Consider the following 24588-nt stretch of genomic DNA (forward strand, 5'->3'; position numbering starts at 1 on the left):
CATGACCTGAGCCAAAGGCAGAGGCTTAACCCACTGAGCCACCCAGGTGCCCCAATAAATAAATCTTTTAAAAAATTAAAAAAAAAAAGAAGGTATAGTTAAAGTGCACTTAAAAAAAATGTATGTACTTTGATTCATCTTCTAACATGGTAACTTGCATAAAGGCCTACTAGTTAATGATTTGTTTAAAAAGCTTTGGGTTAATGTTTCAGAATGGACAACTTGGTACTTTGTGTTCAATCAGTAGCTTCATTGTTGAAATTCTTAGAAATCTTTCTTTTCTTTTTTTTCTTTTTTTTTGTGAAGTAAAACTTATGCCCACTGTAGGGCTTAAACTTGTGACTCTGAGATCAAGAGTCACATGCTCTGCTGTGGGAGCCAGACAGGTGCCCCAGAATTCTCAGGCATCTTCAGGACAGAGTGGCCCGTGGGGATTCCAGGTTAGGTGGCCGTTTAGGTTTCCAGTGAGCCTCTCACTAGAGATCGTGTGCTTTAGGAAGGAGAGTTTTTGTGAGATATGGAAGGAGGCATTTTATCAATGATTCCAAGTCAGTTGTCTCAAGAAGTCAGCGGATGAATGGACGCCCAGGCCCCGTATCTCAGCAGCATGTAGGGCCCTGGGATGGAAGGACAGTGGCCACCATCTTCTCCACATAGTGGACGGAGAAGAGGGAGACGCAGTCTGTGGCTTGAGGGCCCTGGACTGTTAGGGTCAGTCAGCTCGAGCTGGTCCTATTCCAGTCTGGCTTTATGTTACCCAAATAGTGGTGCGAGGGCTGGACGTGGCAGCCTGCCCGCCTGCCCACTGCAGAGGATGCCCTGACAGACGCGGTGGGTGGTGTGGATTTACGGATTTGGCCAGCTCGGCCAGGGGCTCGTGCGCACTGTAGCCTGAGCCCCGGTTCTCTGCCTTTAAAATACCTTATCTACACCTCATCCCCAAGTATTTGCATGGCCTCCCCCTCCTGTCCTCTGGCTTTCCTGGATGGTTCTGGCCTCCTTCTGCGGTCAGAGGTGAGCTGTCTTCAGGCCAAGTGCCTTACCCCTTTTCCTCGCCGCCCCTCCGGCATGGTCCTCTCTTGCTTGCTTGCTTTGCTCTTTTGTCTTCTCTCTCTTTAAGATTTTCATTATGGAAAAGTCCAAGCCTGTACGAAAGTAGATAGAGTGGTGCGATGTCTCCCCCGTACCCCGCCCCGCCTCAGCAACGGTCAGTCATGGCCAGTCAGCCACATGTGTGTAGCCGTGGATGTCCCTTAGTCCCCAGCGTTCGAAGTATCTCCACATACTTCAGTGAGTATATGAAAAAATTTCTAAAATACCATTATCACACCTGTAAAAGTTGTCTTAGTATCATATAGTATTCAGTATCTAGGATCAGTATTCACATTTCTAATTATTTTGTAAATAGGATTTAAAACAACAGTTTATTTGAATCAGGATCCTAAAACCCCTTACATGGTCCCAGATTGGTACGTCTTCCAAGTCTCACAGGGAGGGCTTCCTCTACATCTTTTTTCCCTTGGAAACAGCAGCTCGCTTCTCTGTCAGGGTCCTCACGGAGTGGGCTTGCTGGTTACAGCCACGTGATGCCGTCAAAACGTGTCACTCTAATCTCCGTATTTCTGCACATTGGTAGTTAGGTGCAGGCTGGATTTAGGCGGTGGTGCTGCTTTCATCAGGAGATACGTGGCGTCGCGTGGTCTGTCCACGTGGTTTTAAAAGATTTTATTCATTTATTTGACAGAGAGAGAGAGAGAGATCACAAGCAGGCAGAGAGGCAGGCAGAGAGAGGGAATCAGGCTCCCCGCGGAGCAGAGAGCCCGATGCGGGGCTCGATCCCAGGACCCTGAGATCATGACCTGAGCCGAAGGCAGAGGCTTCACCCACTGAGCCATCCAGGCGCCCCATGTCCACGTGGTTTTAGGCGGCGCGGAGTGTCCCTGGTTCTGCGCACTACTGCGTTGAGCATTGCAGGGGTGGCGTTTTGGTCCTTTGTCTCTCCCCTGTTTATTCGCGGAGATGCTCTGGTTTTCTTCCTTTAAGACGTTACGTATTTATTTGACAGAGACACAGTGAGAGAGGGAACACAAGCAGGGGCAGAGGGCAGGGAGGCCGATGCGGGGCTCGACCCAGGACCCCGGGACCACGACCTGAGCCGAAGGCAGACGCCCAACGACTGAGCCGCCGAGGCACCCCGCTGACGTGCTGTATAGAGAGAAACGGAGTTAAACAGTTTGTAGAGGAGACGCAGGCGAACCGCTTGATTCTTTCCCTTTGTTTCTCACTTGCACTGGTGTCCTCCAGTGACGCCCGTTCCTTTGCTTTTCCCCTAGTGCGCCTTCGCGGGTTACAGCGCACTTGGGGGTCCCCGTCCCCTGAGTTGCCCTTCTCATCGTGCTCGTGCTTCCCTCCTGGCTGTGAAGGCTGAGGGCTGGCTCCTGAGTCAGTGGCTGTGACTTAAGGGGACTTGGACAGCTTCTTTGTTTTCAGGTGTGACGGGGAGTCTGGGCTCCATGTGTCCGCTTCCTGGCCAGCCTCCAAGGCTCCCGGTTCCTCTTCGTGGGAAGTGGGGCTTACATATCAGCCTGGGTGCCAGGGTGCTTACTGTCGGGGTTGGGCAGAGTTAGAAGGTCTTTGTTTTCTTTAATACTCCACGAGCGATACTTCATCGTGACTCTTCCGGTCACATTTGGGATCACAGGTGTTCGCTTCGGGCCTTCAGCCTGTGTCTTTCTTCTCTCTTTCAGTGGCATGAAGGCGCCTGTCCTGAGCAACACCCCAGATCATGGGATTGGAACATTCCCTGTCACTGGGTGTTGCTGCTCAACAGTTTAATGATAATCAGATTTTCTTCTGTAAAGTCAGTCGAAGTTTGCGAAGCTGTTTGGTTTTTCCCTTTAATGTCCGGGAAATTCACCAGAGTAAGTCCTGGAATAGGGTCTTCTGGGGTCCTGAGCTCTTGGTACCTGAGGTGGTAGTTCAGCACGCGCTGAAGATTCTATCTTAGGGAGGTTTCCTGATGTAGAGTTTTAAGATTTGTTCTGGACCCTTGCTTTGACTTTTCTTCTCTGGGGCTTCTGTTACTCTTACATCAGCTTGCCTTTGTTTTCAGTCCTTGTCACTTTCTCCTCAGTCCTTTTTATCTCTTTGTTCATTTATTTTTTTGAAAAATATTTTTTTAAAGATTTTATTTATTTGGGGCGCCTGGGTGGCTCCGTGGGTTAAGCCTCTGCCTTCAGGTCGGGTCATGATCTCAGGGTCCTGGGAGGGAGCCCCACATCGGGCTCTCTGCTCAGCGGGGGGCCTGCTTCCTCCTCTCTCTCTCTCTCTCTCTGCCTGCTTGTGATCTCTGTCTGTCAAATAAATAAATAAATAAAATCCTTTTTTTTTTAAGATTTTATTTATTTATTTGACAGAGATCACAAGTACGCAGAGAGGCAGGCAGAGAGACAGGGAAGGAGGCTCCCCGCGGAGCAGAGAGCCCGATGTGGGGCTCCCTCCCAGGACCCTGAGATCATGACCTGAGCTGAAGGCAGAGACTTAAACCACGGAGCCACCCAGGCGCCCCAAAGATTTTATTTATTTTTTGAGAGAAGTGAGAGAGCATGAGCCTGGGGGAAGGCTGAGGGGGAAGCGGGCTCCCCGCTGAGCAGCGAGCGTGACATGGGGCCCATCTTAGGACCCCGGGATCGTGACCTGAGTGGAAGGCAGACCCCGACTGAGCCACCCGGGTGCCCGAATTGTGGGTTGTTGTGAATACAGCTGTTCATAGTGCGTGATATCACTGTGGTTTTAATTTGCATTTCACTAACGACTCACGATCTTGAGCATCTTTTCATGTGCTTACCTGTGTCTGCCTTATTTGGTAGAATGTCTCTTTCCATGTCTTGCCCATTAAAGAAGAATGGTAGTTCGTGTTACTACACTGTAAGTGTTGTTTACACATTCTGGGTACAAGTCCTTTATCAGATATGTTATTTGCAAATATCTTTTTCCAGTCTGTGTCTTGACTTTCAGTTTTACTAATAGTGACTTTTTTTTTTAAGATTTTATTTATTTATTAAAGAGTGAGAATAAGAGAGATCACAGAGAAAGAGGGAGAAGCAGACTCCCTGCTGAACAGGGGACCCTCCCCCGCATATGGGACTCGATCCCAGGACCCTAGGATCATGACCTGAGCTGAAGGCAGACGCTTCACTGACTGAGCCACGCAGGCGCCCTTGACTAATGGTGTCTTTTGAAACGCAAATGTTTTAAATTTTGATGAAACCCACTTTATACTTGAAAATGTAGGTGTGCCTGGGTGGCTCAGTGTTAAGCGTCTGCCTTCGGCTCAGGTCATGACCCTCGAGTCCTGGGACGGAGCTCCGCATCGAGCTCCGCATCGGGCTCCCCGCACAGCAGGACGCCTGCTCGTCCCCCTCCCACTCCCGCTGCTTGTGTTCCCTCTCTCTCTGTGTCTCTGTCAAATAAATAAAATCTTCAAAAAAAAAGAAAGAAAAAATATAAATGTGTTTTCTTTCTGAAGAATTTCATTCTCTGTAAATTCCAAGTGTGACTCATCTTACTTATGTGATTTTTGGTATTTGGGGTCTCCTTGCCCGTTTTTACGAAGGGTTCTGCACAGCCTGCAAGGCCTCTGGGAGTGGATGGGAGGGTCTCTGCCACGTTAGTAACAGTCTCAACGGCTCGACTGATACCTAAGCCTTCAGGACTTCCGATCTTCTCCCTGGACAGCACGGCTGTTGACTACGCAGGAGCTTATTTCCATCGCTGGCGGTCCTGGGTGCTGTTGGCCGGTCTCCCCTGTGAGGCCTCCCGTCGTTGGCCGGAGCTTCTGGTCACTCTTGCATTCAGCACTGTACCTTGCAAGCAGGCTGCCCATCTGGGCGTGGGGAGAGGGTCGAGGGCAGAGCGCACCCGTCCTCTGATTTGTAAGGCTCGATAACATCGTCTTTCTTGACAATTCCAGGTGAAGGACTTAACGAAATACCTGGACCCCGGTGGGCTTGGCGTGATCAGTTTTGAGGACTTCTGTCGAGGGATCACCGCGATCAGGAACGGAGGTCAGTCTCCCCCACCGCGTGTTTCCCGCTCCTCGCGTCCTCTGCCCCAGCCCTTGCCTTGGCTGTGCCCTCACCCACCCTCAGGAATGCCCTTTCGGCTGCACGTAACGTCTTCCTTTCCCCTCCAAGCCCCTGTAAGACCCTGGGTTTCGGGCCTTCTCGTCGTCCTTCGCTCCTCACACCCGCCGTCTTCCAGAGCAGACTCCGCCTCCTGGCCACAGTGTCCGAAGGCGAGGGCCCTTCCCGCAGGCGCGCAGGAGGACCGCAAGGGCCCCGCGGCAGCACCGCGTGCGTGCGAGCTGCTGCGCCCGCGGACCGCGCGCCGCTTCCCCTACATGGTTGCGGGTCTGGCCGTGCTCCGCCTGGCCTCCCGCCCCATGGGCTGCGTGCCACCCCGACTGCCTCGGCCTGTGTGGCCGTGGCTACCTCGAGTTCAGTGCTTGTTTGCGGCCTTACTTTGAGAGAAAACTGCCTACGGTAAGCGCACGGATGTTCAGTCAATCTTGTCACTCTGAATTTTGGCCGTTCTTCATGACCAGTAACGGAAACCCCGGCCGGTGTTACCGTCCCGTGGACCGGTCCCTCGGCCTGCAGCGGCCCCACTCCTCGCTCCACCCTGGGCTGGCGTTCGTCCCCCGGAGGCGCTTTTGCCCCTCGGGCTTGGCTCCCACCGGGGGAACTGTCGGGCGCGCTCTTCCGTGCGGCCGCGGCCCGCGTGTGGTGTCTCCGAGCTTCGTCCGCGCGGCACGGACCAGGGTCTGCTTTTCGATGGCAGGACGGCGCCGCTGCAGCTGGTTTCCCACATGTAGCTCTGTAGCCCGGGGCGGACACTCGCGTTTGGGCCGTGTGTTTCCGGCTTAGGGCTGTGATGAGTACAGCCCCTCTGGACGTCTGTGATGTCTCTGTGTGGGCACGTGTTTTCATGGCTTTGGGGCCTGTCCACAGGGTGCGATGTCTGGTTCTGGGGGTGTAAGCTTAGTTTCTTACACTCTCAAGTTGCCCACATGCCGCCCATTTTCGCTTCGAATTCCGGAGCCCTGGAGAGCCCTCCTTTTCTCGTGGCCCGGCTTCAGCCTGGTGTGTTGGGGTGATGGTGGCAGAAAGGCTCTGGTGGCAGGCTCTTCCCTTCCTCCTGCACTTGTGAGAGGAGGAGGAGCAGACCTGAGCAGGACCCGCTGTGGTTGGCTCAGAGGATGCCCTTGGACCTGAAGTCTGATCCGCGGTTGTTGATAGAGTTGCGTCTATGGTCTGTCCCCTGTCTGTCCACCGTATTGCCCAGTAGTGTCCCAGAGGGGCTGGGTTTCCTAAAACACTGAGGCCGGGTGGCTCCGAGATACCTCTGTGTATCGTGACCTGTATTTACCCTTTGTCCTTTTACCCAGTCAGTCCACGCACATGAGTGCCACCATTGCCCAGGAACCCTGTGGGCCTTTGGGTCCAGAGCACACCTAGTAATGAGAGGAGGGGTCCCAAGGGAGGGGGCTGTGGGTGTGGCAGGTGGGGGCCGCGGCACAGAGCTATGCAGGCTGGCTCCTGGCGGGAGCCCTCTGGGAGGACAGCTGGAGAGCAGCCGGGGAAGGCTGGCTGGAGTGTGGTCTGGGCCAAGTGGTGGAGCTGCCCTGAGGCCTGTGAGATGAGCATGACTGAGATTGCGGTTGGAGAGGCTGCGGGCCCTGGGCCTGGGGTGAGGGTGGCAGATGGGGCCTGGTGGGGAGACATGGAGGGCGGGTGGGGCAGGAGACCCTCTGGGCAGTGGTCCTGGCAGGGGATGGGCGGTGGGGGTGATGCTGTGTGGGCACGGGGATGAGGAAGAGAGTCCTTGGGGCTTAGCGTCACATGCCTGTGTCTGTACCCATGTAGGCAGTATGTGGTAACTGTTGGGTGACCGTCTGAGGTCAGGTGTGCAGTTAGACATGACGTTGTTCAAGCCTTCATGCTTTTGCACAAAGATTTTAGTGGTGACTTCCTGGAAACTTTGGCCTCTGCTCAACCGCTGGTGTCCTTGGTGGCTTCCTAAATGGACCACATTCCTGTGCCCAGCCATGCGCCTCAGGACCTCCTTGGGCCACTGCAGCGGCCCCCGGGGCCCTTGGGATGGCTTTGTTCTCCAAAAATTCCATCAGTTAACTTGTGGGAAACTCACCGTATATGCTTTTTTCTCTTAGTTTTAAAATCCACTATGATTTCTGACTAATCAATTATTTAAAAGTTCTTTCAACTTCTGATTGTCTTTTCGGATTTTCTCATTAATTTCACACCTACTTGTGTGTGATAGAGAGTGAGGTCTCTGTGTTCCCTGACATTGGTTGGGGGTGCGGTGTGCGAGCCTGACGGTGCGCCCTCTGGCCCCACCGCGGGTGTCTGTTTGAGCTCCATCCCCGGAGCGGGGGGTGGTGGGCTCCCGCAGACATGGGGGCGGCCTCAGTGGCCGGCAGCTTTAATTCACCTTCGTGCTGACGTAACTGACTGGCCGGGTGTAGGCTTCTGGGTCGATGGGGACGGAAGCTGGAGGGCCCCAGAACTCAGGGGTCATCAGAGAAGCCTTCGCTGCTCGGCCTGACCGTTTAGGGCTAGGAAGGCAACGGGTGCGTAGAGGCCAGGCCCAGGACACCTGGCAGTCACCGTTGCCGGGAAAGTGAGCAGCTGAAGCACACGGAAAATGTGCTTCTAGAATCCCGGTCGGCTGGCAGTTAAGTGCCGTGTAGTCATGATCGTGAGAGCCGTTGAGCGTTCCTGTTCCCAGAGACTAGACGTAACCAGTCCGGAAGGTTGGCACAGGCAGAGTGGGGAAGGATATGCTACAATCCTCAGGTACTGTGCCAGGATGTCAGTAGAAAATTCTAGAATTCAGGAACTCAAGGGAACTATTTAGAAACACTATTTAATTTTTTTTTTTTTGAGATTTCATTTATTTATTTGAGGCAGAGACAGTGAGAAAGAGCATGAGAGGCGAGAAGGTCAGAGGGAGAAGCAGACTCCCCATGGAGCTGGGACCCCGATGCGGGACTGGATCCCGGGACTCTGGGACCGTGACCTGAGCTAAAGGCAGTCGCTCAACCAACTGAGCCACCGAGGCGCCCTAATTTTTTTTTTAAGATTTTATTTATTTATTCGACAGAAAGAGAGATTACAAGTAGGCGGAGAGCCAGGCAGAGAGAGAGAGAGAAGCAGGCTCCTGGCCAAGGAGAGAGCCCGATGCGGGGCTTGATCCCAGGACCCTGGGATCATGACCTGAGCCGAAGGCAGAGGTTTTAACTCTCTGAGCCACCCAGGCGCCCCTCTTTTTTTATTTAATTTTTTAAAAAGATTTATTTATTTATTTGTTTATTTGACAGAGAGAGAGAGAGAAAGAGAGAAAGATATCACAAGTAGGCAGAGAGGCAGGCAGAGAGAGAGAGGGGAAGCAGGCTCCCGGCCAAGCAGAGAGCCCAATTCGGGGCTCGATCCCAGGAGCCGGAGATCATGACCTGAGCTGAAGGCAGAGGCTTTAACCCACTGAGCTACCCAGGTGCCCCTCTTTATTTATTTATTTATTTTAAAGATTTTATTTATTTATTTGACAGAGCGGGAGAGAGAGCATGCACTCAAGTAGGCAGAGAGGTGGCAGGGGGGTGGGGAAGCAGGCTCCCCACCGAGCAGAGAGCCCAACGTGGGGCTCGATCCCAGGACCCGGAGATCATGACCTGAGCTGAAGGCAGAGGCTTAACCCACAGAGCCACCCAGGCGCCCCATAAACCCTCTTCAGAGGAACGAGCGTGACAGGCTGTGTAAGGACTGCCCTTGGCACTGGTTCAGTCTCCAGCCATGGGAGGGATGACAGGTGCCCCTGGGTTTGTTGTGACCCCTCCTCTCACTACGGACAGGAGCCCATTAGCCCTGCTGACCACAGAAACCAGAACGCTGGAGCTGCTGGCCACAGTGCACTGGCCATGCCTGCCGGGCGGGAAGCTCACCACACGGCCTTACTGACAGGACAGTGGCATCTGTGTCTCTGGGCCGACAACCACGGAACGGGAGGGGCGAGACTGGGCTTCCTCGGGTTCGGGGGTTTGGGAGTCCAGACTGAAGGGTTGCGGCTGGGAGCAGCAGTGGGAGCTGGTCCTGTGCACATGGGCAAGAAAGAGCCCAGGGCAGCGGCCAGCCAGATGGCCGGTGCCATCCATGTGGCTCTGAGGCCCTCTCTCAGCCAAAGCCCGTGGTCCTGTTGCCAGGCTGGTGGCTGGTCTGTTGTGACAGGCGGAGTCGTGCACACTGAGGCAGGCTCCGCTGCAGGAGTTCTGGGGGGTCATGACCTGGCAGTCAGCAGGAGCTCCTGCAGAGCGTGTGACCCACTGCTCTAGGGAGACCTGCTGCCCTCATGCCTGGCAGGGGGAGGAGCCATCTCTGCGGAGGCTGCTGCTTTTTCTGCAGAGAAGGAGGGGCTGCTGGCTGTGGCCCCACATGGCTGTCATGTGGGCCGCAGGTGTCTGCAGGTTGAGTGACTCAAGGACTGTGTGGATATCAGTCTGGTGCGGGAAGTGGCCGTCTTACCTATTTTTTAAAGATGTTATTTATTTATTTGACAGACACAGGGAGAGAGGGAACACAAGCAGGGAGTGGGGGAGGGGGAAGCAGGCTTCCTGCTGACCAGGGAGCTGGAAGCGGGGCTCGATCCCAGGGTCCCGAGATCGTGACCCTGGCCGCAGGCAGCCGTCTAACGGCTGAGCTGCCCAGGTGCTGCGGAAGTGGCCGTCTTAAGAATGGCCTGTCTCCTTGAGGCCTGACCTCATCCTGACTCAGAGACCAGGACCTTCATCCACACCACACCGCCTCCTCCCCACTCCTTCCCTTGGTGTGGGCCATTCCCCCTTCTGTCTGCCCCAAGGCTTGGTGGAGAGGAGCCTGAGACCAGGCCTGGTTGGGGTCTCGGACTCTGCCTGAGGGGAGCTGGGCAGGGCTCTGTTGTCTCCACCCACAGCTTGCTCCAGCCTGCTCTCCCCTGCAGACCCCTGTCCTGGCTCCCCTGGCCAGCTCTCCCCGGCACCTCCCCATCCGCCGTGGCACCCGGCCCTCTGCGTTCTGTTGATCCAGTGCCACATCTGTGCTGCCTTCGGGACCTGGGAGCAGCCCCCACTGCTCGGAGCCCGCAAGTTGGGAGACCTTGGTGGAAGGCCTGCCTTGGTCGGCCCCCAGACCCCATGGAGCCCCACAGGAGTTGTTGGAGTCTCAGTATTTTCACATTCTTTTGCATAATCGTCCACTTTGATTTAATTAAAAACAAAAACCTCCCAGCCAGGGCCACAGTTAGCCTGGATCCTCCAGGAAACAGTGAGCCCAGCAGCCCCTCCCCCAGAAGACCCGCAGGAACTTCCCCAGAGCATGCCCAGCTGCCCCGGTCCGGCACTGGGGAGATAGTCTAGAGTATGGGGTATTTCTCATGATTCTTTCATCTTTCCATTTTAATTATTTTCCCTTTTCAACTAATTTCTTATTTTATCAACTTGTGTTTTAAGTCTTTTTTAATTTTCTTTTTTACAATCACTTCTTTTTAAGAGGGGAGAGGCCTTTTTATTTATTTATTTTTAAAGATTTTATTTACGTACTTGACAGACAGAGATCACAGGTAGGCAGAGAGGCAGGCAGAGAGAGAGGGAGAAGCAGGCTCCCCGCTGAGCAGAGAGCCCGATGCGGGGCTCGATCCCAGGACCCCGGGATCATGATCTGAGCCGAAGGCAGAGGCTTAACCCACTGAGCCACCCAGGAGAGCCCCTACAATTACATTTTATCTTTTCATTGTGTTTAATCCTTTTTTTAAGGTTTTGTTTATTTATTGGACAGGGAGAGAGACAGCGAGAGAGGGAACACAAGCAGGCAGAGTGGGAGAGGGAGAAGCAGGCTCCTGCTGAGCTGGGATCCCAATGCGGGGCACAGTCCCAGGACCCTGAGATCACAACCTGAGCTGAAGGCAGATGCCTAATGACTGAGCCACCCAGGCGCCCCTCATTGTATTTAATCATATATATATATATATATATATATATAAAAACCTTTATATATATATATAAAGGTTTTTCTTTCTTTACAATTTAGTTTCTTCTAACAAACCAAAGTACACCCAGGATCTAGTGCGTCGCTCCATTCTGGTCACCTCTCTGATTATACTCTCTCTCTCTCTTTTTTTTTTTTTTGGCTTCTGGTCTCTTCTGATTTATTTAACATATATTTCTCTGGAGTCATTCTTGCTATTTTAGTGTTTTGTTCTCTCGTTCATGTATTTTCTGGGCAGAATATAAGATGAAAATGCTGTTTTATTCCTGTGGTGAGAACATTCTGGAATAGAAGCATCCCCTGAGGGTGAGGTTTGGTCTCAACATGATGCCAAGTTGCAGGTGGTGTCCCCCCTCCCTGAAATTTAACCCGTGGGGGCAGACCCCTGCTCCTGAAGTGAGGTGGGAGGCCAGGGGCCCTGCGGGGTGGTCTGCTGCCGGGCTGCGCGACAGGGGTCCCTGTCCAGTGTCTGGGCAGAGGACAGCTGCCCTGATAGCTTGAAGCAGACGATGAGGGCCACAGCCCGGGGAGGGCACAGCTGACCCGTGAGGTCTGTGGGCACAGACACCGTGCACCTGGACTGCTCCAGGCTCCAGGGACACAGCACCCCCCGCCTTCAGGACAGCCCACAGATGATGAGGCAGGGCAGCTACAGGAGGGGACAGGAGTGTGGGAGGAGGGGGCGTCTGGGTGTGGCACCCTGGCATGTCTGGGCTGTAGGGAGGCCGATGGGTCCAGTTTGGACATGGGGTCTGACAGCAGAGGTGAGGGTGTGGGGGTACAACACTGGCCGTGCTGTGGGCAATGGGAGACCTGGATGTCTCCGCAGGGTGGGTAAGTGAGTGGCCCCCTGGCTCAGTGCCAGCATGCCAGCACCAGATCCTGGCGCGGGCATGAAGGGCTGGGCCTCCAGGTGCCCACATGGGCTCGGGGGGCCGTGCTGGGGGGGCACCCCAGCTGCGCACCTGTCGGATGTCCTGCCGAGTGGGCTCAGGGAGTCAGGTGTTCCCTTTCTCTGTAGTTGGATTTCATCATTTAACTTTGGTTAGGACAAGAGAGTGAAAATAACTATAATAAAAGGAATTCAGAGCTGATTTTGCCGTTGTCGTTTGAGAGCATTTGGGAGAACGGAGTGTGTGCTTGCCAGAGCCGCCTTTCCCCCGGCGCCCCCTCGGGTGCTCCTGCGGCCGTGGGCAGCCCGTCTGGGCCGGCGGGCTTGCTCCGCTCCCAGGAGCCACCCAGCGGGGGACTCGGTGTGTTGACCCAGTTGGCAGCCCCGTGCAGGCAGATCGCCACTGTCCTACCACAGGCCCTATTGCAGGAATAGACGGGTGGGGGAGGGTTGCTGCAAATAGGCCATCGTGCCGGCCCACCCCCACGCTCTGCAGGAATAAGAACATGCACATTAAAAATGGCCACTTAATGGGAATTGTTTTAGTTCACACAGAGAAGACTAACAGGAGAATAGTATTTTGTTCCCGTCAGGAATATGACAGCACCAGCTCTGTTCACATCCCCCGGCCCACGATGTGGGACAAGACCCCCCACCACTGTCCACCCCTCAGGGCCGAGCATATGTCCGCCGCGTCCAGAATGGTCGGCTGCATTTTGAGACCTTTGAATTCCGTGTTTCAGGTTTTTGAAGGACGAGGAAGACTGAACATCTGAGAGGAGAAAATAGGCCAAAGACAGTCTAGCTTTTTACAAAATCAACGTGCAGTCTCGAGCTGTACTGGGGTAATTGGCACCCCTGGACCCCCTTGCCTCCGAAACCAAAATCTTGTGTCCACAGCAACCCTGGCCCCTCACCTGCAGCAGAGACCTCGAGCTCTAGTGCAGGGCCCCCCTCAAGTGCTGGGGTCCTCTACCCGTGTGCCTGCAGGCTCCTTCTCACCGACTACAGTCTGTCCCACGCAGATACTTAGCCACAGTCCTGGGGAAACCAGGCAGCACAAGGACCTGTGGTTTGTTTTTTGTTTTTGTTGTTGTTTAAATCTTTTATTTATTTGAGAGAGAGCGAGAGCGCACAAGCAGAGGGGGGAGAAGAGGCAGAGGGAGAAACAGGCTCGCCACTGAGCCAGGGGCTGGTGCGAGGCTCGATCCCGGGACCCTGGGATCATGACCCGAGCTGAAGGCAGAGGCTTTAACCCACTGAGCCAGCCATGCACCCCCCCTGCAGATACCCATGGTTCTTGAAAGCCACATGGCGGTTTTCGGTGTAAGAGCTTTAATCAGTATTACGAAGTGGTTTTGAGTCGGCGTAGGCGTCTCAGAGTTCCTGACCACAGAGATGTTTGAGATCACTCAGTTGTTGAAGGAAAGCGTTGTCATTCTGTTGAAGCCGAGAGAGTCCTTCAGAACCAGGACGGGACAGCCATGTGTCCTGCCGCTGCTTCGTGGTGAAAGTCCTTCAGGACCCTTCTCCCTCCCCTGGCCGGCCGGCCTTCGTGGTGACTTCAGAACCTGGCTGCGCGCAGGAGACGGACAGCAGCGTGTGCCCCAGGTGGCCAGCTGCCAAAGAAGGTCACGTGCCGGCTCAGAGGGGCGCGCGGCTCTCGATCTCAGCGTCGCGAGTTTGAGCCCCACGCTGGGTGTAGAGCCCACTTTGAGAAAAGGAGAACAAGGAACTGATGTTAAAATGTTAGATTATTTGAGTAACTAATGTATTTTACATAAGTAATTCCTATTAATCGGTTTTCTACTCGCAACCTTGACACCCAGTGTGTGGGTTTTCATCACCAAGTGGTTCTCCGGTTCTCTGGGGACACCAACTGAGTGTCCTACAATTTAATTTGCTCTGACACCAGCTGTCCGGAGTGCACGAAGACCCCACTTCAGGCGTCTAGGCCACCCACACTTCTATCTGACCTGACAGGGACTCCGGGGTCCCCGGGACCCCTCCTCCAGTTTGATAGTTTGCCACGGTGTCTGATAGAACCCAGGAAGAAACTTCACTCACCAGTGAGCAGTTTATTTAAAAGGCTACAAGGGAACAGGCAGATGAAGAGGTGTACGGGGCGAGGTCTGCAAGCGTCTGGAGTGCAGGACTTCCGCGCTCCTGGGGTTTGGGACACACCACCTTCCTGCCGTGTTGCTGTTCACTAAACTGGAAGCTCCCACAGCCTCTTCGTTTTGGGTTTTTGGGGAGGACCCATTGGTCGTGGGTGATGGGCCCGGTCTCCAGCCTTCTAATCACACATCGGGGCCCTCGGCCACCAGCCCTCAAGCTGCACGAGTCCCCTGGGTGCTGTGAAGCCAGGAGAGGCCGACTGGGGCTGGTCAGGGGCCTACAGCTGCTCCTCTCGGCCCCGCCGCTCAGCAAACTCCCAGGGGCAGGGACGAGGAGCGCAGACACGGTTCTTCTTAGCCGGCGATATCACAGAGACACAGCAGGAAACTCCGGCGCCTTCCGTCGCTCACCCGCTCTCCGGAACGTGCTGGGCCGGACCGCGCGCGAGAGGCCCTGGAAGCAGTACCCGTCCGGCCGGAGAAGGACCGCTGCCCTGGAGCACTGACTGTCGGAGGAGCGACAGTCAGCCCGTCGCGATGGGATAGCTTTTCCTCTAAAGTCTTCCTTATTACAAAATAAAACGTGCATTGCAGAAGATAAAGTTGAGCAAAAACAAGGGAAGCAAGACGTGCCAGTGAGCCCAGCACCAGGGTGACGCGCGGTTCTGGTCTGTCCCATCGTAGCCGCACCTCCCCAAACACACCCAAAGTCTGAGAAAACTGGAGTCGGGTACCATGTGCTTTTGAAAGCCCGCGGACACTGTCACAGCCTTGAGAGCCCGCTCCTCCTCTTTACGATGCTGTTGGGTGTAATTAATGAAACGATTATATTTATCTTAGAGAAAGTGGGGGGTGATGGAGGGAGCAGAGGAGCTCCAGCAGACCCCCACTGAGCAGGGAGCCCGACATGGGACTCGATCCCAAGACCTTGAGGTCATGACCTGAGGCTGAAACCAAGAGTCGGACACTTAAGCGACCGACGGTGTCCCCCAGGTGCCCCAATGCTATCCGAGTTTTTAAGGAAGCAAACATTTTACCACTCAGCCTCCACACCACCCCTGGGGAGGAGACCCGCTTTCCTGTCCGAGCCACCCGGCTTCACATGGGCCGCCCGGGCCCCGGCTTGCGTTTACCGCGGCGGTGCCTTCTCCCTCGGCCTCCGGGGGTGCCCTGGGTTCCCTGCTGAGTATATCTTCTCTCCCGCAGAGTCCGATGGCCAGCTGTGCGCGGTCACACCCGCCCAGGACGAGGAGCCGCCCGCCTGCCCTGATGAGTTCGACGACTTCGTTACTTTCGAGGCAAGTGATGCTCACTGCGGGGCCGAGAGGGGTTTGACCTGACTCGTCTTGCTTTTTGCCTTCTGAGTCCTGCTCTGCTTCGTGGTGCCCGGGCTGTTCTCTGGGAGGTGCCATGGAGGGCAGGTCGGGGCTCACCTTGCAGCCCTGGGCCCGTGCTGGGGACTCTGGGGGACTCATGGTTGTAGCGGGAGGTCAGCAGCTGTCTGCCCCACAGCTGCTCACCTGAGGCCATTGGCGGAGACCCTCTTAGGGCCTCTTGTCAGCAGAGGGACAGGCTGCACTGTTCAGGCCCTGCAGTGGTGTTGCCGTCACCTTTTCCCAGGCTGCCAAAGCCAGAGCAGGCGACATGCTGTGAAGTTCTGGTTTTATCAGATTTCAGATCATTTTCTGGGTTTAGGGACTTCCAACACCTCATGCCCCTTTGCCACCTGCCCCCACGGTTGCTATGGTTACATGGTGTCACCTGTAACTGTGGGTGTTTAGTTCTCTGCACGGCAGGGAGGTCTCTGAGCAGCCACAGAAGACAGACCACACGGTTGTGTCACACCAGTGGAGGGGTGGTCAGATGCCGGGATGGCCCATGTGGCTGGACGTGGCATTTTGTCTTAGGATGTACGTCAGAAACTCGGGAGCCCCTGGGGCGCTGTTGCCCAACAAAGGTGCAGGGAACAGCGCTGGGCTGTGGCGCGGTGGCCGTGGGCCTCGGTGGCTGGCTAAAGTGAGGTGGTGGCGCGAGGCAGCTTCCTGGAGTCCACAGTTTGCTGCTTTCCTCTGGAGTCTTGGGTCCTGGCTCTGAGGGGGGCTGCTCCAGGCACGGGCCAGCCCACAGACAGCGTGGGTTCACTTTGGCTGTCACTTCTGGTGCCACAGACCTCTGGGCCCCTGGGGAGTATGCGGCACTCACAGCTTCGTCCTGAAGTACCAGCCAGGTCTGAGCCCCACGAGGGCAGGGGCCACGCGGCGTGGCACCCTGTTCGGTGTGGTTGGTGTGTTCATTCTGTGTGTGTGACCTGGGGTTCCCAGGTTGTGTCCGGCCATTGGCAGCTGCGAGCCTGTGTGGCTGGGAGGGGGCTGCAGGCGTGCGGGACTCTGACGCGTCACGAGTCAGTCGCGTGGCCGGCCAGACCGTGTGATGGAGAGAGGCGCTTACCTCACCGGAGTGGGGCTGCTGGCTTGACAGCAGGGCGGCTCTGTGCACCTTGACTTACCTTGGGTTTCCCAGCAGTGCAGCTTAGGTCAGGGGATCCCTTCTTGCTTGTTTGGAGCAGCTGGGGGGGCGCAACCCTTAGGCCGAGACGCTTGTGCAGGTCGCATCGGACCTTTATCCCCCTCCCAGCAGAGCCGGGCCCGAGCGTCCGTATCTTCCAGTCCGTCCCTCTTCAGGGTTCTGTCGTTTGGCACGCTTTCTGTGGAGGTGGGTGTAGTGGGTTGAGTGGTCGTTTCCCAAAAGGTAGGATCACTCGGGACCTGTGAACGTGACCTTATAATTTCGAGAAAGGGTCCTTGTACATGTAATTAAGTTGAGGGTTTTGAGATGAGATCGTGCTGGGTAGTAAGTAGGCTGGGCCCTGAGTCTAGTGACAGGTGTCCTTAGATGGGGAGACACACAGGAGCCCTGCACGGAGCCGTGGGGGCTGGAGGGATGGAGCCACGTGCCCAGGGCTGCCCGGGCCCACCAGGAACCCGCCCCTAGGAGCCTTGCTGACACCTCCAGAACCAAGAGGACACACTTCTGTTGTTTGAGACGCCCAGTCTGTGGTCGCTTGTTGCGGCAGCCTGGGACACGGACACGGAGTCTGTGAGTCGGTGGTGAAAGGCATCAACACATTTAGTGCTTGAAGAGCCCATGTGGCCCAAAAACTGTGGTAGCCTCTGCGGCTGGGACTGCCTCCTGAGCCGCGGACAGTGGGCAGGGGTCCTGTCCGACTCTGGCCCCCTCCTAGCCTCTGTGCTGGTGGACCCCTGAGGCCTGAGAGCGTGGTGCTTCCGCCTCTGTGTGCCCTCGCGGGACCAGCTCCCACCTCACACGTGTCACCTTCAGAAGGCGTGGTAGGAAACTGATGTTTCAGAGGATGCAAAAGGGATGCTTCTGACTTTTCCTTTTCCAGAAAGGAGGAAACATTTATTTTTAAGGCTTTTGTTGTTGTTGTTGTTACTTTTGCAGAACAGTCAATACTTTATATTTGAAGAGCTTTAGCCTTGCAGAAAACGGAGCACATAGTGCAGAGTGCGGTTCTTCCCGCCGCACACCGGTCCCCGACGCAGATGGTGGCGACACTGTGCTTCCGTAGGTGTGCTACGCTGCTACGCGTGTTAGACTTGATGACCCAGTATTGATGTCTTGTGGGTAACGGAAGCCCATAGTTGACATGAGGGGTCCCTCTTGGTATTAATGCATTCTGTGCGGGGGTTATTATAATTTTTTTAAAGATTATATTTCTTTGAGAGAGAACGACCACGAGCGGGGTGGGGTGGGGCGGGGAGGGGCGGAGGCAGGGGGAGATGCAGACTCGGCACTGAGCAGGGAACCTGACGAGGTTCTTGACCCCAGGACCCGAGCCGAAGGCAGGCGCCCACGGACGGAGCCCCCTAGGCACCCCATGTGTTCTGTGGGTTTGAGCAAGTGTCCAAGGTCATGTGCTCACTGGGCGGCACCGTACAGAGGAGTTTCGCTGCCTCCAACACCCTCTGCTCCCGGGATTTGTCCCTTTCCCCACCAGAACCTGACAGCTGCTGATCTCTGCTGTCTGCACTGTTGTGCCTTTTCCAGAGTGTCACAGAGTTGGAATCCAGTGTGTGGCTTTTGCTTACTGGGTTCTGTCGCTTAGTTATATGCATTGAAGGCTTTTCCATGTCTTCTTAATGCTTTTTTGGATCTTTAGATGTAACTTTCAGGGGATTGGAACCAAGTACTATGAAACTTACAGAAAGATGTTCTTTCTTTTCTTTTTTTTAAGATTTTATTTATTTACTTGACAGACAGAGATCACAAGTAGGCAGAGGAGGGGTGTAAGCAGGCTCCTGCTGAGCAGAGAGCCCGATGCGGGGCTCAATCCCAGGACCCTGAGATCATGACCTGAGCTGAAGGCAGAGGTTTAACCCACTGAGCCACCCAGGCGCCCCGAAAGATGTTCTTTTTGAAAAAATCTTGCGCATCCTGTAATCTTAAAGTTCAGTAAAAATGTGGGTGGAGGCTATGTGCGTTAACACCCAGATATCCCATTTGGAGACCTTCTGCTGGCGATCTCTAGCGCTGTCAGCCTTGTGCTAACTTCCTGATGGAGCACACAGCAGTGTGGGTCAGGGGCGCCTGGGCAGTTCCCCGCTGAGCTGCTGCTGGACTCTCCTCTGCTTCTTGTTTGCTCCTTGCTTGAGACGCCTCCTAGGAGAGTGACTGATGTGGGCTTTCTGAGAAGAGGGGGATGGGGTGACGACTAAGTAATATTTGTCACATTCACGGGAATGCAGAGGGGAGGGTGGCATGCCCAAGGCCCCTGCAGCCTGCCTGGGTGAGCTCATCACTGGGGGCAGTGGGGAGGGTCACAGAGAACAGACACAAACAGGGATGATAAGAGTTGTCCCTGCTGTGCCTCCCCTGTTCCTCCCTCCTTCTCCCACCGAGGCCTCTAGAGGAAAGAGCCATCTTGATAAAATGATGGGGACTGTGTCTTTTGTGCAAACTGTTACAACAAAGGTTTGAAAGTCAACAAAAGCCACTGTTCTGTAGTCTGTTAAAAACCCAACAAGGACACTTCCTGAACTTTGCCTCCCTTCCCTGGTCAGCACTGCAGGATGATTAATGGAGCATGTCTGGGAGCAGGTTAAACTTTGCCCACGGCTGCGGTGTCCCTTCAGGTGAGCACACAGGTTTTGCCGGACCTCAGCAGACTAGCAAATAGGAGGCCTCGAGGTTAGTCGCGAGAAGCTAGAGACCGTTCTGGACAGGCGTCCCCAGCGTTTTCTAGCACGCCTTCCCAGAGCTGGTGTGTGGAGCCAGGTGAGGCCTGTTGAGGCTGCAGGGGCTGGCTCCTGAGGGTGCGAGGAGCAGTCGGTGTCCCTCAGAGGGACCATGACCTGGGCAGTGAGGATACCGGGCAGCGTTGGGCACGTGTGAGCTCCTCGCCGCTGGCTCCGAACCCCGCGTCCGTGTTCATCAGCAGATCCTTTGTCAACCGGGGAAGGTAATAGTAGCATGTGGCAGAGTTTTCCAAATGCACTTGGATTTTCCAATGAGTTCATCTTAACATCTGTAATTTGTAAATATTTTAAAAGAAGATAGCATAGATTTGCCTAGATTTGTGGGCTTCTGGGCAAAGTTGGGTCCTTTGTGGTGGCAGATACGAGCTGACCGGTCGGGTATGTGAGCTGGTCCTGCGTCTCATGTGCACTACGGGGAGGCGCTCTTCTCCGGCAGGCAGGTGTAGCCCGCTGCTCCGGACCGCGGCCTGGCTGGCTGACATGTATTTGGGGCGGGTGCTGGGGGTGAGCAGGGGAGGCAGCACCCGCGGGCTGAGTGGGTCCTGACCCCCTCCGGCGGCGGGTGGGGAGGGGGCCTCCAGGACGCTGTTTACCATTTGGGACAGATAAGGTGTAAGCGCAAGCCTGAAGCCTTCAGGGAAGCGGAAGCCGTGCTCTCTTGTTTGGTTCTCCTTCACGGTGGGAGGAATGGATCCGTGCTTCCATTCTGTGGGGGGGTTATTATCATTTTTTTAAAGATTTTATTTATTTCTTGAGAGAGAACGACACGAGCGGGGTGGGGTGGGGCGGGGAGGGGCAGAGGCAGAGGGAGATGCAGACTCGGCGCTGAGCAGGGAACCTGACGAGGTTCTCGACCCCAGGACCCGAGCCGAAGGCAGGCGCCCACCGACGGAGCCCCCTACTCTGTCAGTGGGCGCCTTCCTTCGGAGCCTCCGACTGCTCCCTCCTAGGAAGGAGCAGTCGGAGGTTGGGGGTGCTCGCCCCACTCTGCCTGTTGGAGAGGAGGGCGAGTCGCCTGGAGCGGAGTGTGTGTGCCCGGCCTGCGGCCGTCAGGCTCGTCGTGCAGCGTCCGTCTCGCGCTTTCTGTGTCAGTGGAGACGGGCTTCCACCCTGAGCTGTCCTGTCCGAGCGCCGGGGGGCTTCGGGCTGCAGCCCTGGCCTCAGCTGCACAATTCCCGTGAGCTCCTTGCAGGCGAGATAACCAGGACCAAGAGCCTGCACCTCCGCCCCCTCCTGGGAAGAAAGGCTCCCCTCCGTGCTGAGCTGGCCCGCCCTGGCGCACGCCAAGTGGCCTGTGGACGCCTGGGGCCCGTGCCGGCCGGGGTAAGCGCCGTGCTACTTCAGCGGTGCTGGGGGGTGGACTTTTTATGAAGCCGACCTCAAGAGTTAAGTGCTTTTCCCTATAGGACATCATCTCCGGGTCCGCAGTCTATGACTTCGGGGCCCTCGCTGGGCCTGCCGGCTGAGGACCGCCGTGTGCAGTCCTGCCTGCTTCCGGGGTCTGAGGACGGAGTGGGTGAGGAAGGGAGGGCTGCAGTGCACTGTCTTGCAGACAAAGAGCAGTGGGGCTCAGGAGGTCTTCCTCCTGTTCTTGGGTGGTTCTCCGGCATCACTCCTCCGTGAGTGTGAGTGCCGTCTGGGCAGCAAACCAGCAGCCAGCCCGCAGCAGATGTTGGGAACCGGCTGTGGACTTGGCGCCTGCTCCGCTGCGCTTCTTCCGCGGGCTCAGCCGCCAACGTGCGGGTGCCTGCCCAGCTCAGAGGGCCTGTCCCTGCCCATGCTGCCCGAGTGCAGAGCCAGCCCTGAGCCCGGCCGGAGGCGATACCTGCTCGGTGACGACGACCCGCTGAGAGCGATTTCCCGGGTTCAGATTCGGAAGGAAGGGTTTTAGGGGCTCCTCGGTAGCCTTCGATTCCAAGGAAGATGGGTTCTTCCCTTGGAAACATGGGTGGCGCCCTTCCTCTCCTGTCATTCCGTTGTACTCTGGCCGCACACACAGCTGGGACTCTGAGCCCACAGGGACTGGTGAACCCTGCAGTCTCCCAGGTTTCTTTCCGTACCGGCCTGTGTGGTCTCTTAATCCCAGTCCTGTCTTGCAGATGAGGCAACAGGGCTTGGAGTGGTTGGGACCCTTGTGTGGGATCACTGGGCTGGCGGACGGTGGATGGAGGATGGACCCTGGCCTGTCGTCGGTGCACTCGGGTGCCACCAGCTCAGCCTGGGCCCTTGATGCCTCTTCAGTGGGGCAAGGAGCTGTGGGGTGCAGCCTTGAGAGGCCCTCAGAGTTAGTGGGGGACTGGTCTCTTCTTGTTAGCACAGCACCTCCGAGCACACTATCCTCTGGTGACATCAGAATGACAGGACAGAGTGCACCTTTTCCAGCTGCTTTTCTGGAATCTTACTTGTTCTCAAGGTTTTTGTTTTTGTTTTTGTTTTTTTTCTTTAGAGAGATCACAAGTAGGCAGAGAGGCAGAGAGAGAGGGAAAGGGGGAAGCAGGCTCCCTGCTGAGCAGAGAGCCCCATGTAGGGCTCGATCCCAGGACCCTGAGATCATGACCTGAGCCGAGAGCAGAGGCTTAACCCACTGAGCCACCCAGGCGCCCCTGTTCTCAAGTTGTTAACCTCAGATTGTTTTGAGCATGAAGTGTTGGCTACTTTTCCTAACCGGTGCAGTTGCGTCGTAATTAAAGCTGAGATGATGAATTGAAAATGGCTCATGAAATGATTCTTTGAGTTGAAATCATTTGTACTGTGCTAGACACTGGGCACTGGGTCCAGAAGAGAAGACAAAGATAGCTTTTGTGGAAAGTAGACCTTTAACCAGTGAATGTAATGGGTTGGTTAATAATCGATGGGTTAGTATTTGAGGTTAGACCCCAGAGTTGAATTTCAAAGCAGTAGCCACATCGTACAGAACTGGCACTGACGGTGACTTTTTGATTAGCGTGTTCTTGCACGATTCTTCGGATAAAAGTCATCCCAGTGCTGCTAGGCACACGTGAGGGGCTGCACTGGGATTTGTCCCGTGGTGTTGGGACCCTCCTGTCTGTTTTAGGTATGCTTACCCAGCTAACTTCCAGAATTGCTCTAGTGGGTTTTCTGCTGTGGAACACGGGTCTGTGTTTCAGTTTTGAAAACCATTGGGGGGCACCTGGGTGGCTCGGTGGGTTAAGCCGCTGCCTTTGGCTCAGGTCATGATCTCAGGGTCCTGGGATTGAGCCCCGCATCGGGCTCTCTGCTCAGCAGGGAGCCTGCTTCCCCTCTCTCTCTCTGCCTGCCTCTCTGCCTACTTGTGATCTCTCTCTGTCAAATAAATAAATAAAATCTTAAAAAGAAAAAAAAAAAGCATTGGATACTCGTTCCTGGGTTTTGGCACAAAAAAAAAAAAAAAAATCCCAAACCAAAAGAACCCGTTGGATTGTTTCGTGAAGCTGACATTTCTGCTTATAGGTGCGGCTGGGACCCTGCCTGAGGCTGTCTCTCCACGTGGTGTCTCGATGCCTGCAGTAGGGAACTGTGGGGCATTGAGGTTCACGGACATGGGGTCATTTCAGGGTATGGGCCTGACTGCTGGCACTCTCTCCTAGGCCAACGAAGTGACAGACAGCGCCTACATGGGGTCTGAGAGTACCTACAGCGAGTGTGAGACCTTCACCGACGAGGACACGAGCACCCTGGTGCACCCGGAGCTGCAGGCCGAAGGGGACGCGGACAGCGCTGGGGGCTCAGCCGTGCCCTCCGAGTGCCTGGACGCCATGGAGGATCCTGGCCACGGCGCTCTGCTGCTGCTCCCAGGCAGGTCTGTACCCTGGCTGTTGCTTCTAGGACACCAAGGGGACGTGTCCTGTGGGCGCAGTGGGTTTGTGGAGGGGTTGGTGTCAGAGAGTGCTGCGGAGTCCCTGTGGGACCTGGGGAGAAAGCGGACCCTCCAGCGTGGCCTGGAGTCCCGCTGAGAGCCCGTGCCCACTGCCCAGCGTGTCCGCCGGCGACAGCCAACCGCCTAGGAAGGAAGCATTCCTGCCCGCAGCAGACAACCCTGGTTGTACGCGCTGCACGATGTCGAGAGAGACTTGACCCTGGGTTTCTCGCTGAAGTTCTTAGGAACCAGGCAGGGCACCATGCTCAGGCCACATCTCCCAGCAGGACCTTAGAACCTGCTTGTCTTCCCGCACCCCTCCCCAGATCTTCTGTTCCTATCCCCCTTCTCCTGCCCCAGGCGTCCCCATGTGTTTGAAGACCAGCGAAGGGAGGGGGCAGCGTCCGGCATGTGTGGACCGGGAAGAGAACTTGCACTGGCCCTGTGCCGTGTGGGAAACCGTCATGCTTCCCAGCTTTGGAAGTGGTTAGGTTTCATCTCGTGTTGCTGGTGTTGATTTCGTTGCTCGTGCGGCCTCCCAGAGTTGTTGGTTTTTCCTCTTTAACGGAAGGACTGCGTAGTGGCGTGTGAGTGCAGGCAGGCCGGCAGCTCGCAGGTATCCAGCTGCTGATGACGGCCGTGCTGGCCCCGGGCTCGTGCCTTCGTCCCGGTGACCACACAGAACTGGAGCCTCTGTACACCCGGCTGCTTCCGCCTGACGCCGTGGCTGTTGACCGGCACCCCGGGTTCCACGCTGGTGGTCCGTCGTCTGGGCCGTTCGCGGCTTTGGCTCTGAACGAAGCTGCTGGAAACACCGCGTGTCTGGGTGGCCTGTTTGTCCCTAGGAGTGGGACGGCGCTGCCTCCGCAGCATGCTTGTGGGTCTGTGGGACAGGTACGGGCCGGGCTTCTCGTAGGTGCTTGCCGGCCCGCCGACTCTGGGCCTCTGGAGGCCGCCCGCTCCTTTTCTGGAGGGGTGCAGTGTGGGTGCAGGGTTGTTCTGACTTGTGTTTTCAGATGAGGGCCTTGTTTTGCGTCGGTGGCCCCTTTGATCTTTTTTGCGAAGTGCCTGTTCCCGTCTTTTATACCTTTGTTTATTGCAGGGGTCTACAGACGTTTTCTGCAAAGGGCCAGATAATAAATACTTTTGGCTTGCAGGTCATATGGTCTCAGTGACGACTCCTCAGGCTTCGCTGGGCAGGTGCGTTGTGGTTACGGTGCACCGCCGCGCCCCAGTCCGACCTTACAAACACAGGCCATGGGTGTGATTTGGTGTCTCCCATCTGTTGGGTTGTCTCCTTCTTTTGATTTGTAGGAGTTTGGGTTCTTTTTTAAGATGCTGTTTATTTGAGAGA

The 24588-nt window shown here is 55.6% G+C and overlaps 1 protein-coding gene across 3 annotated transcripts in view; it reads left to right on the top strand.

Moving 5' to 3' along the window:
* The window catches only part of RAB11FIP3 (RAB11 family interacting protein 3), a 77014-nt gene that overhangs the window by 30794 nt on the left and 21632 nt on the right, over positions 1-24588 (top strand). For all 3 annotated transcript variants that reach the window (XM_032845884.1, XM_032845885.1, XM_032845886.1), the window contains exons 2-4: positions 4973-5066; positions 15309-15400; positions 22966-23177. In XM_032845884.1, the coding sequence (XP_032701775.1) occupies positions 4973-5066; positions 15309-15400; positions 22966-23177 (398 nt within the window). The remainder of the gene's footprint in view (positions 1-4972; positions 5067-15308; positions 15401-22965; positions 23178-24588) is intronic.

Source organism: Lontra canadensis, unplaced genomic scaffold (assembly GCF_010015895.1).
Source record: "Lontra canadensis isolate GAN:19392208 unplaced genomic scaffold, GSC_riverotter_1.0 scaffold171, whole genome shotgun sequence".
Lineage (NCBI taxonomy): Eukaryota > Metazoa > Chordata > Mammalia > Carnivora > Mustelidae > Lontra > Lontra canadensis.